This window comes from Asterias rubens, chromosome 22 (assembly GCF_902459465.1).
Source record: "Asterias rubens chromosome 22, eAstRub1.3, whole genome shotgun sequence".
NCBI classification, from domain to species: domain Eukaryota; kingdom Metazoa; phylum Echinodermata; class Asteroidea; order Forcipulatida; family Asteriidae; genus Asterias; species Asterias rubens.
The window spans coordinates 8,501,106-8,518,286 of NC_047083.1; the positions used below are offsets into that span (position 1 = coordinate 8,501,106).

Below are 17,181 nucleotides of genomic sequence, written 5' to 3' on the forward strand. Positions count from 1 at the left end.
TTTTGAACAAATATTAATGAAAATTACTTTTATTTGTTGGGAGGGGTGTCAGGGTGTAACTTGCAACCCAAAGAGTTGGATACCGTTGGAAAGCTCATTTCCTACTGAATCCAGAAATGCCAGCCTCTATTTTGAAATGAAAAAAAAACACAAAAAAAATATATAAAAAAAATATAACAAATTACTTGCATTTGTCGGAGTTATGTCGGGACATTTGCCACCCAAAGTGTTGGATACCGTAAAGCTCATTCCTACAAAATCCAGACTCTATGCTTGTGCAACTTTAGTTCACATCTAACCAGCTATTAACGCCTGATCCGTTCCATTGCAACAAATAAAACAAAAATTTGACAACAAAGTTGTGTATCCACAAGCAGTAAAATAGAATAAGGCAAAAAACAATGACAGTTTTGTACAATTTATTTTCAATTTCCAAAAGCAGAATGAAAATTTTACAAGTTGAAGGCTTTCCCACCCCTCAAAACAATCCAACAAAAAAATCAGCTCTAACTACCCCAGATCCTTACAAAGTTACCCTCAACTTTGATGAAGTGTATACTGTACAGCGAATCGAACCATGCTTTGAACAGCAGCCAGACAAATTCCTTTCCCTGAAAAAGCTTTTAACCCCCTAACTTTCCGCAACATTTTCCACCGAGTTTGTCAATCGTAAACCACACAACTGCATGGGTTGTGCACTGTGTACTGAGCTATCAGTACATGTGCTGTGTATTATGCATTCACCACTGATATCATATTGCAGGTTAGCAGAGTTTATCATTCATTGACTGTACAACGCATGATATCATAATGCAGGCTAGCAAAGTTTATCTATCATTCAAAACAAAGTTGATGATATTGAATGGTCAGATAGTAGGAAGGTTGACTTTGCACCAAATGATATCATATTGCAGGCTGGCAGACTATCTATCATTCAAAACTACAGTGGGTGGTATTGAATGGTCAGACAGTAGGAGGGTTGACCGTGTACTGCAAGTTGCAGGTTGGCATAGTTTATAGTGTATCATTCAAAACCTAAGGGGTGATATTGAATGGTGAGACAGTAGGAGGGTTGACCGTGTACTGCAAGTTGCAGGTTGGCATAGTTCATCTACAGTGTCTCATTCAAACCCAATGGGTGATATTGAATGGTCAGACAGTAGGAGGGTTGACCGTGTACTGCAAATTGCAGGTTGACATAGTTCATCTACAGCGTCTCATTCAAAACACAATGGGTGATATTGAATGGTGAGACAGTAGGAGGGTTGACCGTGTACTGCAAATTGCAGGTTGGCATAGTTTATCTAGTGTCTCATTCAAAACCCAAGGGGTGATATTGAATGGTCAGACAGTAGGAGGGTTGACCGTGTACTGCAAGTTGCAGGTTGGCATAGTTCATCTACAGTGTCTCATTCAAAACCCAAGGGGTGATATTGAATGGTCAGACAGTAGGAGGATTGACCGTGTACTGCAAGTTGCAGGTTGGCATAGTTCATCTACAGTGTCTCATTCAAAACCCAAGGGGTGATATTGAATGGCGAGACAGTAGGAGGGTTGACCGTGTACTGCAAGTTGCAGGTTGGCATAGTTTATCTACAGTGTCTCATTCAAAACCCAAGGGGTGATATTGAATGGTCAGACAGTAGGAGGGTTGACCGTGTACTGCAAGTTGCCATAGTTCATCTACAGTGTCTCATTCAAAACCCAAGGGGTGATATTGAATGGTCAGACAGTAGGAGGGTCGACTGTGAACTGTGTAGATGCATTCGCCACATGCATATTGCAGGTTGGCATAGTTTATCTATCATTCAAACCCAAGATATTAAACGGTCAGACAGTAGGAGGGCTAGAGCATCACTTGATTGGTTCCCAGATGTTTAAGATGGCATAAGGCAAGCGGGTGACTGTTTTTCGAGTGGGGTTACTCCATTTTTTTTCTGAGGGGGGTGGGAAATAATGATGAGACGCCAAGTAATACTTTATACACCGACCTTGACATAATGTTAATTATTTTCTATCTATGATTATGACATTCCACCAAAGTTGAAACTTGATGGGACGCTTGGAGCTTGGAATTTGTAACCGCCTTGCTTTTCGATTCTTCGGGATTCTAGAAAATAAAAAAATAAAAAATAATTAGTCAATAATATTCAGGCCTGGAATTTCATCTTTGAACATGTTGAAAGGGCAAGGCTATTTTCATTTTCCTTAGGGCACTGGAAAATCTTAAATTCAATGAGAAACATTGAAGGCGCACTTGGGCCAAGACCAGGGGTAACGAAGACCTCGGCCTTTGTGGCCTGTATGTAATTTATAGTCCAGCAGTCTCCTGAAGATGATCAGAGCATACTGATCGAAATGCTGAGATGTTAACCACTGGGTCTTTTCAGAACCAACACTGCTCAAAAAGAGATATCCAAACAGTGTTACTGCAAACCTCTCTTGGTTAAACGCCGTTTGTTCTTCCAGCAAATGCGAATGGGATTGAATTTTGAGGTCACAAGACTGTTTTCGCAGCGAACGTTTCGCAAGAGTCGAGCACAAGTCAACTGTTGCGAATTATTCATTGATAAATTTGTGTCATCAACATTCGTATCGCATTCACATATGAACCGGTGCTTTATACTTCCACCATGAAAAGTTTTGATCCCTACAGATTACATATTGTTTGAGACTGGTTCCCAGCTAAATCTGCTAAGCATATAAAATCTTGCTTACCTGCGGCTGCATTCCTCTGGTCGGCCATCTTGGCAATCTCTTGCATGTCATTCTGTTGATCTGGAGAGAGATGCGCGGTGAGGGCGCTGTACCAAGACGGGTCATGAGCTTGAATATCTGCGGGAAAAAAAAGAGGATAATTCTTATCATTCAAACCAAAACAATAATAATATCATTTTTAATAGATAACAAATAGAATTGTAGCTTAGCTTTAAGCCTACATCAACTTAAAAAAAAATACTAAATGATAAACATTAAATGCGAATATCTCGAGGGAAAACAGGACAATCCTACTGTTAAAGACAGTGGACATTATTGGTAATTGCCAAAAAAACAGTCTTCTCACTTGGTGTGTCTCAACATTATGCATAAAATAACAAAAACCTAAGAAAATTTGAACTTAATTGGTCACCGAAGTTGTGATTTAATAATGAAAGAAAAAACACCCTTGTCACACAAAGTTGTGTGCTTTCAGGTGACTCGAAAACTACTTTACTTCAGAGGGAGCTGTTTCTCACAATGTTTTATACTATCAACCTCTCCCCGTTACTCGTTACCAAGTGAGGTTTTATGCTAACAATTATTTTGAGTAATTACCAATAGTGTCCACTGCCTTTAAGAGATAACAAATAGAATTGAATAGCTTTAAGCCTACATAAAACGGAAACTCAAAATTAGATAAATAATAATTATTTATATTTAATAATTAAAAAGGACAATCCTAAAGTTGATGAGCAATTTTGCATGTAAGCCTGCTGAATAACCATTAACGTTTCATAATATTTTGTATTTTATGACCAAATTGCAATATTACTTTTCAGTTATTAATTTTATCCTACAGGTAGAGTGTTTTTAAGAATTGTTTTAATTATTCAGTGTCTTATTTTTTTTATTTGTCCATACAGTTGTACCTGCTTGGTGTCTGACTAGTGTCATTTGTTCAAGCGCTGTTTAAGTTTTGTTATTATTTTGTATTAAAGGAATCGGACGGATCGGACGAGTTGGTCTATGAAAAGAATTTGAAACCAATTCTTATGAAATGCATATGGTTGGAAAGATGTTATAAAAGTAGAATATAATGATCCACACAAGTATCACTAAAAATTGCAGTTTTCATTTTACGTCGCGAACTAACACGGTCGGCCATTTATGGGAGTCAAAAATGGCCGACCGTGATAGTCGACGAGGTAAAAAGAAAACCACACAATTTCAAGACATATTTGTGTAGATCATTGTATTCTACTTTTACAACATCTTTCTAAACATATTGATTTTATAACAAACGGTTACAGAAGGCTTTTCAAAGACCAACTCGACCGATCCAAGGCAACGTGTTCCTTTAATTCAAAACCAAATCAACAACAACAATAATAGCATATCTTTTTTTTAATAGATACTAACTACATTAAGGGTGAGAAACAAAATTGTAGCTTTAGCCTTATGCCTACATAGACAACCAATCTAAATGAAATGATAAATAATAACCATTTTGAGTACAAAGGTGAACACCACAGTAATATTACTTTAAACATTCAGTTGTAATAATCAAATCAATGATGAGTAAATGTTGGGCGTGGTACAAATAAAAGAACCAAACACAAGGTTGGAAAATAATCAGTGAGCAAAAAAAATAAAGGAAGAACTGGACCAGCTAGTAATTAAAATTAAACACCACATTTTGTTAAAGGGGTCTTAAATGGGAGGAAATAATCATCAATAAAAATCAGGTATACAAAGCAGTTTCCTGAAAGATTTCATTTCATTTATTTAAAGTGAAGAACTCTTAGAAAAGTGAACTCAATCGCTGTTCCAGCCAATAACCATATGGAGAGAAGACAAGGAAAGAAGTTACAGTTTTGCATGTGGGAGAAAAACCCCAGAGAATTATTCCAGGGGAAAATTGATCAGTCAGTGTGAAACAAAGAACAAGTAAAGCAGCTGGTCAGCTGAAAAGTTAATTGTCTGTTAAATCCAACAAGAAAACAACAATAACACACATACATACAATGTAGGTACATCAATTTCATTTGATCACAATAACAATAGCTAACAATGTCATACAAAAATTTGCAACTATTGGTTGCTTTGTCTTGTAGCGACTGCCGCTTTTCAATGGGAGACTTTCTGGGACGATAGAGGGCAGCAGACTTACCGGGTAAATCCATTGTTCTCAGAATTATGCGCATGTTCAGAACTACGTAAACAATGGAAATTTACCCGGTATGTCTGCTGCCACCTAGCGTTGGAAAGTCTCCTATTACTCGCTTAATTGCACCACCTTGACTACTGAAAATAGTTGCGACTGAATACCCAGTACTTCCGGAGTTCTGTGAACAAAATCACAGTCATATTACTTGGGTGGGATTCAAACCCATGACCTTTATCAATTCTAGAGCCCCTCAACCCAGGCAGGCTAGGGCCCCACCAGCCTTCTCGGTCCCGACTCAACACAGGACCGCATTTGCCGTCCAGTCTCATGGGAGACAGAGCTCCGCTGGCCCCCATGATGTTTTACAAACTACAATCCCGGCCAAAATGCTTGGGCCACCCTTTCCTAACGTTGTATACAACGATTCCCTGTGCACTTCCCATTCACATTCAAAACATTTGTCCCCCGCCCCCCACTCAATGTTGACTGTAACTCAGAACACAACTCAGAACACAATCAGCAATTGGAACCAACATTGAAAGGGGGCAGGGGGGGCCCAACGAGATATGGCCGGGATTGTAGACCAACGAGATTAGAAGTTATTGACTCACTTGTGAGGATGTTTTTGAAGAGCATGTACTCATCGTCAAATGGTCCGTCCTCGTCGTCGAGGGGGGTGTTGTATCCCTCGAGGGCGGTCTCCTCATACATCTCTTCATCATCACTATCGTCATCTCGATCATTAGCCTGATGACATCATAGGAATAAGAACAAATTTAGTTTTATATTTAAAATTTTAACACGGTCAGCCATTTTGTGGGGGTCAAGTTTTCTACTCATTTTTAAAAAAAACTACAGCAATGTACTACAACATTCTAAAAGAAGCTTTCCACCATCTTCAAATTGTGTAAGGTAAATTTGTGGACATTGTGTTTTGTGTCCTACAACAAGTACCCAGATCCTTGTATAATATACTTTGTATTGAGACCATTAATAATTTTTTATCTGTATGTATGAAAGATGAATGGAATAAACAAACAAACAAAACAAACGAGCTACTTCAGTAAAAATTCAGGAGCTAAACTTACGATTCTTTCTAATCTCTCCAAGTATTCTGCTCCATCTTCGTCTATTTCATCTTCGTCACTCTCTAAGGCCGCCTCTTCATAATCGCTGTCTTCCTCTTCTTCATCTGAATCTTCCTCCTCCGCCGTAGCTCGACCTGAGGGGTGGCAAGAATTGGGCTTGACGTTAGATTAATCCCTGCAGGGCTATTTCAACCCACAAAGTTATGGGCACAGCCACAGTTTGTAGTAGGTGGTTGCTTTTTTGTTAATTACACCGACCAATGAATGTAAACACAAATCAGTATTTGGCATGTTTGGGGGTCAACAAACACTGCAAAAGCGCATCATCATAGGGGGAAAGGGTCACCTTGTAAAACCCATTACAAATTCAGCAGCTAAATGTGTGTAATCCTTAGAGGGCTATTTTTGCGTAAAAATAAAAAAAAATCCATTTTGGCCAATATGCTTAAGTGCTGTACACTGCCGATAGCTGCACCGCTTTTGCTGGGTAACGACAGTGCGTTGTTTTTAACACCAATACATGGGAAAATCATTGTCTTTTTAAATCTTTATGTGAATTAGGTGTCCTGTCACAATTTCTGTGACAGGACCGCATGACTCAACACCGCAGTATAGAACACCGACTTGCTTATTTACTACTCGGGGATGTGACAGGCTGTTGAGAAGAAACTTGAAAACTCCGAGCAGAAAAGCATGCGAGCTTGAAAAGTTGCAAGCATGAGCTTTTTAACATTTATCTTTGGTTCTAAAAGACCTACACTGCAGTCTGAGGCTTTATTATATGGGTTTATTTTCACAGGTTTGTTATTTTATCCATTTGTTGGGATACACCAAGTGGGAAGACTGGTCTTTGACAATTACCAAAGGTGTCCAGTGCCTTTAAAACAAACTTACACTCATACGCCCTCTTTAGTCCTCTGAACAGCATGATCAATGCGGGTATAAACTGCTGGGCGCACTCCAAAACAACGGGTGGCTTACTGGGGATCGAGAGTAGGGTACAGATTCCCAAGACACAGACCTTTCTGTCGTGTAACCTGAAATAAAAAAAAGGTAGCCATTAGCGAAAAGAAAGTTTTTGTTTAGCCATTTCCCCTTTGAACTTCTTCTTCCGCTACTACGCGGAAAGTTACTGAGTGCGTTCGTTTAGCTTCCCTGGGTCGACTGCGCAGTGCTCACTCGGGATAGCCCCCGACAAGAGCTAATCGAACAATCACACTCGCCCTCTCGTGGTGACGGCATGCACCTCAGTTCACCCCCAAGTGACCCACTCCACAAGCAGGGCACTGGGGGCGGACCCGGGGCAGACCGAGGTCGACCTAGGGAAGCTAAATGAACGCACCCAGTGTGACTGGCTGAGGTGTAATTCTACCGTGCGTTCCCAACTTCTGATTAAGAATAATTGAAACTAAATTGAGGAAACTGTTCCCAGCAGATTGGGCCTGCTCCTTCACAAAGGATTGCCCCGTTGCCCCTAATCTGGGCACTACTTGACCTAAAAAACTCTGGGGTTCTCCTCCCACATCTAAAACTGAAGTTTCTACCATTGTTTTAGTTACCGAGGACTCACAATTTTTGCCCAGCACTCCGAGCAAAACACGTTGTGCCGCCCAGCAATAAGGAGAGTATCATACCCCATACATTTACGGTTTGGAAACCTGGCCCCAATTTTGTTGACCCACTCGCCCTTTGTGGACTTTAACAAAAATGTTATAGACGATGTGACCTGTGACATCACACGTTTACAAAAGAGCCACAGAGCCTGGACTTCCTGCAGGCATGATTTGTACACAGCTAAATGGAAGAAAATATAAAAATCTTATATTTTATGGAGATTGCACTGTCTAATTATTATCAACTTTTGATAAGATGAAAGGGGGCACATCTCAAAACTTGTCCAGCTTTAACTTTCATAACTCTTGGTTTTATGTGGCAATTATGACACAAAATGTCAACTTTACCATAGGACCAATGCAGTATCTTGCCTGCCAGAATACTTAAAGAATGTACAAGGTCACACTTATTGTAAACAAAGGTCACATGGTCTATAAGACACAAGACATAACCCTTACCCTAAGAAGCAGTCGGTGTCATGCAGCCACTGTTTAACAAACTGCGCCGTGACAGCCTCGTTGGTATTAGGTATCGTCATCTTCTCTAATGTTTCCATCAGTAGCATGGGGTTATAGTACAAGGCGGCGACGACGACCTGAAGACACATCTGCCTTAACTCAGTCGTCTTAACCTCCCTCGTCAATCTGTTGAGGACGACCTCCACGAAAAGTGGCACACACTAAAAAACAACAGACAATCTTTTGTTTAAAGGCAGTGGACACTTTGGTAATTATTCTAAATAATTGTTAGCATTAAAAACTTAATAACGAGTAATGGAGAGCTGTTGATGGTATTAAACATTGTGAGAAATGACTCCCTCTGAAGTAATGTAGTTTTTGAGAAAGAGGTAATTTCTCACTCAAATAGTATACATAATTTCATAAAAAAAAACTATTAAAAAAAACGCTACTTTGCAAATTCCTTTGCTATTAGCAAGAAAGGAGTGGAATACCAGTCACAGCGCTAGTAAATGTTCGGTATTACAATGTATTATGGCCGATAACCTATTTTTGCTGTGCTTACAGGCTTTATGAAATTGGGCCAACTTGACTTTGATGCATTAAACCGTTCAGCCACAACACACCATAGAAAAGAGGATGTAGTTTTTAGTTTTATCTGTACCTGATTTATTTCTCCTTTATATTGTAGGAGTATGACCTCAAGCAGTTTGGCTGCGTGGCTCTCGGGGTCATCACCAGCTTCTTCATCGAGTATCTATTTGTACAAAACAACATCAACAACATCAACAGACATCAACAAATATCAACAAACATCAATAAACATACAAAAAATGTCAGCAACAATGTTAACAAAGAATCTAAACTAAGTTGCGGCATTACAAAGATGGGTTTTTAAAGCCATTGGACACTTTCGGTAAACAGTGTTGTCCAAAAGCCCACAGTTGTGTATCACAACTTATATATATAATAACAAACCTGTGAAAATTTAGGTTCAATCGGTCATCGGAGTCGGAAAACCCACCCTTGTTTCCGCACGTTTCGCCGTGTCATGACACGTGTTTAAAATAAATCCGTAAAGAGAATTGCTTATTGTTTTAATGTTTACTCAAAAAGTAAAGCATTTCATGAAATAATATTTCAAGAGAAGACTTTCACCATTACCTTCTGTAAACCCTGTAAAGTTATTTGTAAATCTGTGAACTTTTTTTTTTCTGTTCCGAAAGTGTCCAATGGCTTTAACTCACTTAAAATCCACAAGATTTGATTTTGGTAAACAACTACAGCAACACCCGTTTCAGACAGGCACTCCGGAGTTTCGCCGAACCAAAATCGGACTTAAAGTACATCAACAGTTCGACATCTGAAACGGTTTAGAAGTTGAAAGATCGACTGTTGCAGTCGTTCAGAATGACCTTGAAGCGCTTTGGTTTTAGACGTGGATCTTTTCAATGAAAATGTTATGTTAATTTCGCCTGTCTGAAACCAAAATTAACTTGGCTCAGCCTACGGTTGCTCTTAATCTATTTGGTTTGGTGTGTCTGTCTAAAACAGGTGTAAAATATGAAAACAAGAGATATGACGAACCTTCTTGCACATGTTATAGATGATTTCAAGATGTCTAGGGTTGGACAAGAAGGCTTGGGGATCAGTCGTGACGTAATTATGTAAGGCTGGCATCATTTCTGAAAAAAAAGATAAAAGAAAAACATGTGCATAAGCTTTCAATTTTCAATATTTTCAAAGGGAAGGTACACGCTTGGTAATTGTCAAAGACCAGTCTTCTCACTTGGTGTATCCCATCATAACCATAAAATAATACACCCTGTGAAAATTTGGGCTCAATTAGTCATCGAAGTTGCGAGAAAATGATGAAAGAAAAAAACACCCTTGTCACACGAAGTTGTGTGCTTTCAGATGCTTGACTTCGAGACCTCAAATTCTAAATCCGAGGGCTCGAAATCGAATTCGTAGAAAAATACTTCTTTCTCAAAAGCTACGTTACTTCAGAGGGAGCCGTTTCTCCCAATGTTTTATACTATCAACAGCTCTCCACTGTTTGTTACCAAGTCAGTTTTTTAAAGTAACATTTGTTTTGAGTAATTACCAAACGTGTACCTTCCCTTTAATTTTGTCCTTGCATTACTTTAATCACCCAGTAGGAGTGGACCCCAGTTTGCCTTCGACCACAGGGTGTCATGGCCGAGCAGTTTAGAGCGTCCCACTCAAGTTATGGTGGTTAAGTCGTCAGAGGGTGGGTTTGAATCCCTTGACGTGTCTCGGTAATCACTGGTTTGGGATATGAGCAGTTTTTAACAAGACCTCTCTCATCTGATCGCGAGATAATGACTGGAGTGTGAGCTGTCAGTTAATGTATCAACAGTTGTGATGTAACGGTTCCTTTAAAAGTCTTATTGTCAGTGATGGATATGATGTCTGGGGTGGTCAAGTGTTCCAGTCTTTAAAAACTGTTTTGGGTACGACTGAAAATCAGACCAGCCGTAGATTTCACAACACTCTTCCTAACTTAGGATTAATCTTATGACTTAGGACGAGTCCAACCCTGCACTGTAGCATGCATACCTTTAAGGTTAATCCTAAGTTAGGACGAGTAACTCGAGATAAGACGAGTCCTAACTCTTTGTGAAATCGACAGCTGTATGCTTTGTTTTTTAAACGGCAAGGGCACCAAGGCACTTGCTCATTGTTAAAGGGCACCCTATGAGGAAATTGGAAATTTCTACTGGAGCATTTCAAGGGCACCAAGGCAATGACCAGGGAAGTAACAGGCCTGGAATACCACAGGAAGTGGTAACAATATTTGTTAGGGCGCCTGTCAAAAACACGGCAGATTGAATGAAGGATTTGAACTTACCAACGAAGTAGTCGTACCCGTCCTGCTCGAACGTGGCGTAGAGCATCTCAAAGACTTGCCATAGAGGGGGTGATATATGCGTACAGGTCATACTGAAGATTAACGACATCACCTCCTCATAAAAATCTAAAATATGCAAAATATTAAGAAAACAAAAATAACACTCAAGTTTTTTCGAACACAAATCCACAACCAAAAGATGTCATGGTGTATAGAGCTCGTTAGCCAGGCATATTTGATCGGGGGAGGGGGGTCGAAGGAGGAACATTTCATCGAGTACAAGGGCGGCCCTCATGTACACAAGGCCTAGGCTACAATAAACTTTTCAGGCCTTGTCAAAAAAGAAAGACAAAGTTTTCCAGATTTTTCCAGAGGGCAAACAAATCGGAAAACACTACTATATCAGGCCTACTCAACCCATTAGCAAATACACACAAATTCAACGAACTGAACAGGGCAGGCAAATTCAACGGATTCACAAAACTTTTGGTGAGATTATAGTCATGTATTTTTTAGCACTGAATTCAAGTTCTGGGGGTTTAGTTGGGTTAGGTTGGTCAAAACCCGGTCACGACACTTGAGCGATACACCCACTATGATTGCTTCTCTGCACCAAGGAGTATAAATTGGTAGATGGCATTGTGACTCACCTAGTACACTATTTTGTAAGACTACTGCAACTACATTCAACACGATGCCCTCAAGTTGTACAACTATCTGTTGATATAAAAATAATCATTGGATGTAACGTTTTTTTTTAAATTTTTTTTTAAGCTTGGGACATATCTGCTGGGCCCAATTTCATGCAGGCCGGTAAGCTGCGTTTTTGAAAGGGCAAGGGCACCAAGGCATTTTCTCCTCGGTAAGGAATCTTTGTGGTAAGGGCACCCTTTGTAAATTTCTACTGGAGCATTTCAAGGGCACCAATGCAACGACCAGGGGGCCATGGAGGCGGTCGCCTTCACTGCCTCTGTATCAGGCATGGTCATGGCTTTGCTTACGCCTATGATCACCATTCTTCGCTTACTTTGCAAGTGCCAAATTTCTGTGCTAGCTTTGTGAGCTTAGAATTCCACGTAAGCAAAAATCACTGCTGTGTGTTTTGGTAAGTGCTGAATCTTTGCCTTTACGGTAAGCAGAGCCATGAATTAGGCCCTGGGCCCAAATTCATAGAGCTGCTAAGCACAAAAATTTGATTAGCTCGAAGTTTCTTCCTTGATAAAAACAGGATTACCAACCAAATTTCCATTTGTTGCATATTGCTTGTTACTGGTATTCAACTGTTGTTTGCTTATCCTGAAAATCACGTGGAAATTTGGTTGGTAATCCTGTTTTTATCAAGGAAGCAATTTCATGCTAAGCAAATTTTTATGCTAAGCAGCTCTATGAAATTGGGCCCTGATGGTGTCCACTGTTCAATCCACAACACTGTTGAAATTAATTTTGAGGAAACAGGAAATCTAAGTTTCTTGTTTAAAAATCAAATTCTTTGCGGACGTACCTCTTGCTTTTCTTCCACAACATTCAGGATGGTTTCTATTGTATTAAGAATGCCCATGGCGGTCGCCGCTCGGTCGTCCATACTCTCCTCAGCGTCAATCACCTGAGAGAATGTGGTTGCCTAGACGACGAAAACAAACACATGGAGATCATACCAACATAATAAAAACAGAGGGATAAAGGGAAGGTTAAGTTCTGTAATCACTCTGGTGTTTGATCAGCAGGGTTTGGGTTCGGATCATGGTCGTGACACTTAAAATACAATAAAATTGGGGAGGTAGTGCTTTCTGCTCTACCGGCTAGGCCTCGAATTGAAGACACCCAAGCCTACATTCGTATGGACTGTGAAAGGGGTAACCCTGTTTCAGCCCTAGGAGTAGGTGGCAGTGGCCTCCAGGAAAAAATAGTTGTAGCCCACACCTTGAGGTGGCCTTCAGGCCTTGTGTGTCGGGCGACTTGCAAATAAAAAATATAAAAAATTAGATAATAATAATTTTTTGTTAGAAGCCAACAGCAGTTTTCGATAGTAAAAAGCATTTTGAGAAACATATCACTTCACTAATTGAGTAATGAAATAATTAATTCCCACATAATATTGAGACACATTATCTTCTCAACTTGTGAATCTAGTCTTATAAATCGTTTTCTGGTACTGCAAACTTCTTGAGCTCCAAGTCCTGCGGTCTTGTCAAATTTCCGCCCGAATTCAAGCCATGTAGAGCAAGGGGAGATTTGAAACAGGGTCCACAGACATGAGGTACGGAAAGAAATCATCACACAAACCTGTTCCCAGTGTTCCCGTTGAAACAAAACCTGAACTGGCGAGTGCAAAGCGTGAAAGCTTGCCGACATACATTTACCTTTGGTTTTTAAAGCTTTTACATTTATAACGGTTTTATCTTTATTTTTTGATGATTTTGATCTTAATAATAAGGTTTATAGACGATGTGACCTATGTTTACATTCAAACCGCCCTCTGTTGACAAAACACTGTATATGTCATGTTTCGCCGGGCAAAAAGACATGTACTCATGGTAAGATTGCATACACTTTCTAGCTGGCTGCCAAAACACAAAGGTTTTGCCCGGCGGTATGAGCGCAAATCATGTCATGGTTTTCGTGTGACGCCAGAGGTCACATCGTCTATACACATTAATTAAAACCATTTTTTTTGGAGGGTGGGCGGGCATTTTTATCACCGGATCCCCTTATTTATCGCTCTAAACTCACCAAGTGTTGAGTGATTTCCACAGCTATTGGTATAATCTCATTGCCGTAGGTAGTGATCAATCTCTGCATCACCTCCGTTAGATCATCGTTCTCCGTTTCTCTGATCACGATCAGCAGCGCTGGAGGGGAGAAAAAAAAACACCAAGCACACATTGTTAATCCCGGACGCTGTGTTGTCACACAAGAATTTCTAAGTAAATACTCAGGAAATAGACCCCTTGCGTTACGAGAAGGGCTCAATTTCATAAAACTTTTAAGCACACAAACTTGCTAAGCATAGGAAAGTGTTGCTTAAAGGATGTATGTAACTTTTGTAGGACAAAAAACACAATGTCCACAGATTTACACTAAACTTACACAGTTTGGAGATAATGATGGTAGAAAGCTTCCCTGAAAATATTACTTGCAATGTCATGAAAATAATTTTGGTCTCATGAGACCAAAATTATTTTAAGCATTTACATACTTATTTTCATGACATTGTTTCACTCAGTTCTCAAAAACTACAGCACCTCAGTAAGTAATATTAGAAGGGAAGCTTTCCACTATCATTATCTTCAAACCCTGTAAGTTTAATGTAAACCTATGGACATTTTGAAAAAGTACACAAATCCTTTAACAGAAACAGGCTGCTAGCCAAAATAACATTAAGTTAAAATTGTGGCTGGTGCCCGACTCAGTTTTAGCTTAGCAAAGGAATTTGTCAAGCAGTATTTTAAATTTTAACCCAAGAAGTTCCTGAAAAGTTCTGAAAAATAATACCGCGAGTGGGCGCAGAATTTTTTTTTTTAAAATACCGGCGTGCAGTGGTTAATAGAGTTATGGTTGGTACCCTGTAAGATGTCTTTGACGAATGGTTGGATGTAGAGCTTGGCTTTCTCTTCGTGGCTGGTGATGAGTTCTTGTAGTGCTATGGCCGCCTCCACCTGCAAAGGTTTCAAAACATAAAAAGTTTGTTAAAAGGATGAATACAATGCCGTTAGAGGGAATGATCTTAAAACATGCCCGATGAACAGAAAATTTTGCAAAGCGCCTTGGTCTATTTATAGATGTTAAATTTGAATCGGGAATAAAGAATATTCACTTTGGTCACAGAACTTGGGAACGTACAGTGCCAGCACACATTGGTGTAAATGGGTTAAACCTATATTTAAATTCTTCATCCCAATGCAAATTTGACATCTATTAAGTCGATGCATTACCCACTGCTAAAACAAAGGATTCAAACGGCCTCTGTATGAAGCTACCGGGCAATCTCGGTTGTCCAGGGTCAGGGGTGTACACCTATGACACTGCTCTAGAATAGGGGACTTTCAGGACGCTAGGTGGCAGCAGACTTACCAGGTAAAATCCGATGTTCTCGGTAATGTGCGAATGCTCAGAACTACGTAAACAATGGCAATTTACCTGGTAAGTTTGCTGCCACCTAGCGTTCCAAAGTCTCCCATTGCAAAAGTCGTTGGTTCTGAATCCCACCCGATTCATATGCCTGAGCATACAGTGCTAACACACATCGGTGTATATGGTTACAACCAAAATGAGTATGCCTTGATCTAGCTACAAGTGCGCTTGATACTAAGCTTGGGCGATATCGATTTATTTTATTCACGATATATCGCCGACAATATATCGCGATATGCGATATAATCGCGATTAATTAAATTTGACATCATCAGTCTTCAAACTCCAAGTGAAAGTTGTAGAAGAGACAGTCATAGCATAAGAGAGGTGTTCTAATGACCTATTCTTCTGGTTTTACTCCAAACCTAAGGGGTGCAAGATGTCTCAGCTAGCAAATACATCGCGATATTGCGATATTTAATTGATATCGCAATATATCGCGATATATCGATATTTCGATTAAAACCAAATCCATCCGATATCGAAATCGTTTTCAAATTAATATTACGATATTCGATAATATCGTGATACCGCCCAAGCTTACTTGATACGGATTTTTAATGTCGTGAAATTACAGAAAACTATGGAATAAACTATGGAATAAAACTGATAGATTTTGAAAGATTCAGACAGGAAAGATGACCTACCTTAACGGGCATTTCCTTATCGTGTATTAGACTGTTACGAGTGAGGTCTAAGGCAGTCTGTAAGTTCCGTTCATTCTTGAATGGAGCTTCGCAGAAAGCGTGGACGACATAGTTGGCCTGTGGGAAATAACAGTTTATACAGCAAGATAAAATAACAGGTATTTATTACCAAAAAAGCCTCCCCTGTGCTGTATTGCACGGTGATAAGAGATGGAGTGAGAAATGGGTCCCCACTGGTTTGGGAGTGACCAGTTTCAACAAGATCTTTCTTTTATTTTGATCAAAAGTTACTGAGGAATGAGTAGAAGGTTTATGGTGCCACTGCCTCGGAGCCCACTGACACAAACATCTAGAAAAACCCTCGCAGGTTTGCGCTTATACCATGAAGTATTAGAAAAAAGAAGGTAATTTTTAATTATAATAATCGACGGAGAGTAAGGGGGGGGGGGTGAATAATTGCTTACCCTTGCTCTCATGTAACCCATCTCACTGTTGAATTCTGGGAAGATATTATTAACGAGGACTTGTTCCATGCGCTCTTTGTACATTTTTTTCTGCAGAAAAAGGGTTAAAAAAAAACAAAGAGTCAAACTTGAGAAATGTTATTTTCGTTTTCAAACCAAGTTGAATTATTATTTAAATGATTATTTAAAATATGAAGAAACTATGAATAAAAAAATAAACCGCACCCCTTGTGACATGGCCCCCATACCTTGAGTAGGATATCTGCCATGGTGCCAACCATGTGCATGACGCCATCTTTCTTCCTCGGCTCCATGCCTGGCTCGATCATAACCTGCATACAGAACTCCATTGTCTTCTGAAGGACCTCCTTCCTCTTGCCAGCGCAGGATCGGAGAACGGTCTGCGCAGCCGCAACGGGAGAGATGAAATCCTCAAACGCATCTGAAACAATTTCAACAAATCGGAAACTAAGAGTAATTATGAATATAAATAGTAAACTTACAGCTCAACAACCATGGGTAAAATCTCTTTTGAGGGAGTGTTGGCTCCGAAAAGAGACGGTTTGATCTCGTCGTTTCAAACAGTATACTCTGCTCGTCTTCAGGAAACTGGTAAGAATTATGTCAAAGTATAAAGTAACAAAAGTATGGAGCTGAAGACGAGTATAGGAAACTGTTAAGCACAATTTTCTGCTTAAGCAGCTCTATGAAATTGGGCCCTGGAAATGGGGGTTTAAAAAAATCGGAAATTAGTAAGATTAATGCCAAAGTATGAAGGAAATTGTGGTGCAAAATGAATTGGTCATTTAAGTTTCAAAAGAACAAAGACAGAAACGCCCCAGTTGCACAAATTTGTGTGCTTTCAGTATGTTTTAATAAAATGCTTCAGCACCGAACTTTTGTAACTGGTACATGTGTAGGGCAGTTGGGGCAGTTCGAGACGTATGAGGCAGGGCATTTGTGGGCAGAATGCACACTGAAGGGTCAAGAGCTGATTGGACGAGTCGAATATAACTGTCATTAAAGGCAGTGGACAC

At 39.8% G+C, this 17,181-nt stretch overlaps 1 protein-coding gene across 1 annotated transcript in view; it reads right to left on the bottom strand.

The window, feature by feature from the left end:
• Positions 1–1,029: 1,029 nt before the first annotated feature.
• The window catches only part of LOC117305095 (importin-7-like), a 29,437-nt gene continuing 13,285 nt past the window's right edge, over positions 1,030–17,181 (bottom strand). Inside the window, exons 11-26 of the mRNA XM_033789836.1 lie at positions 16,393–16,586; positions 16,145–16,234; positions 15,681–15,797; positions 14,465–14,558; positions 13,633–13,751; positions 12,404–12,523; positions 11,553–11,619; positions 10,903–11,028; positions 9,615–9,712; positions 8,692–8,784; positions 8,028–8,248; positions 6,850–6,992; positions 5,956–6,089; positions 5,479–5,614; positions 2,719–2,835; positions 1,030–2,110 (exon numbers count right to left, since the gene is read on the bottom strand). Coding sequence (XP_033645727.1) covers positions 2,025–2,110; positions 2,719–2,835; positions 5,479–5,614; positions 5,956–6,089; positions 6,850–6,992; positions 8,028–8,248; positions 8,692–8,784; positions 9,615–9,712; positions 10,903–11,028; positions 11,553–11,619; positions 12,404–12,523; positions 13,633–13,751; positions 14,465–14,558; positions 15,681–15,797; positions 16,145–16,234; positions 16,393–16,586 — 1,955 coding nt within the window. The 3' untranslated portion in view covers positions 1,030–2,024. The remainder of the gene's footprint in view (positions 2,111–2,718; positions 2,836–5,478; positions 5,615–5,955; positions 6,090–6,849; positions 6,993–8,027; positions 8,249–8,691; positions 8,785–9,614; positions 9,713–10,902; positions 11,029–11,552; positions 11,620–12,403; positions 12,524–13,632; positions 13,752–14,464; positions 14,559–15,680; positions 15,798–16,144; positions 16,235–16,392; positions 16,587–17,181) is intronic.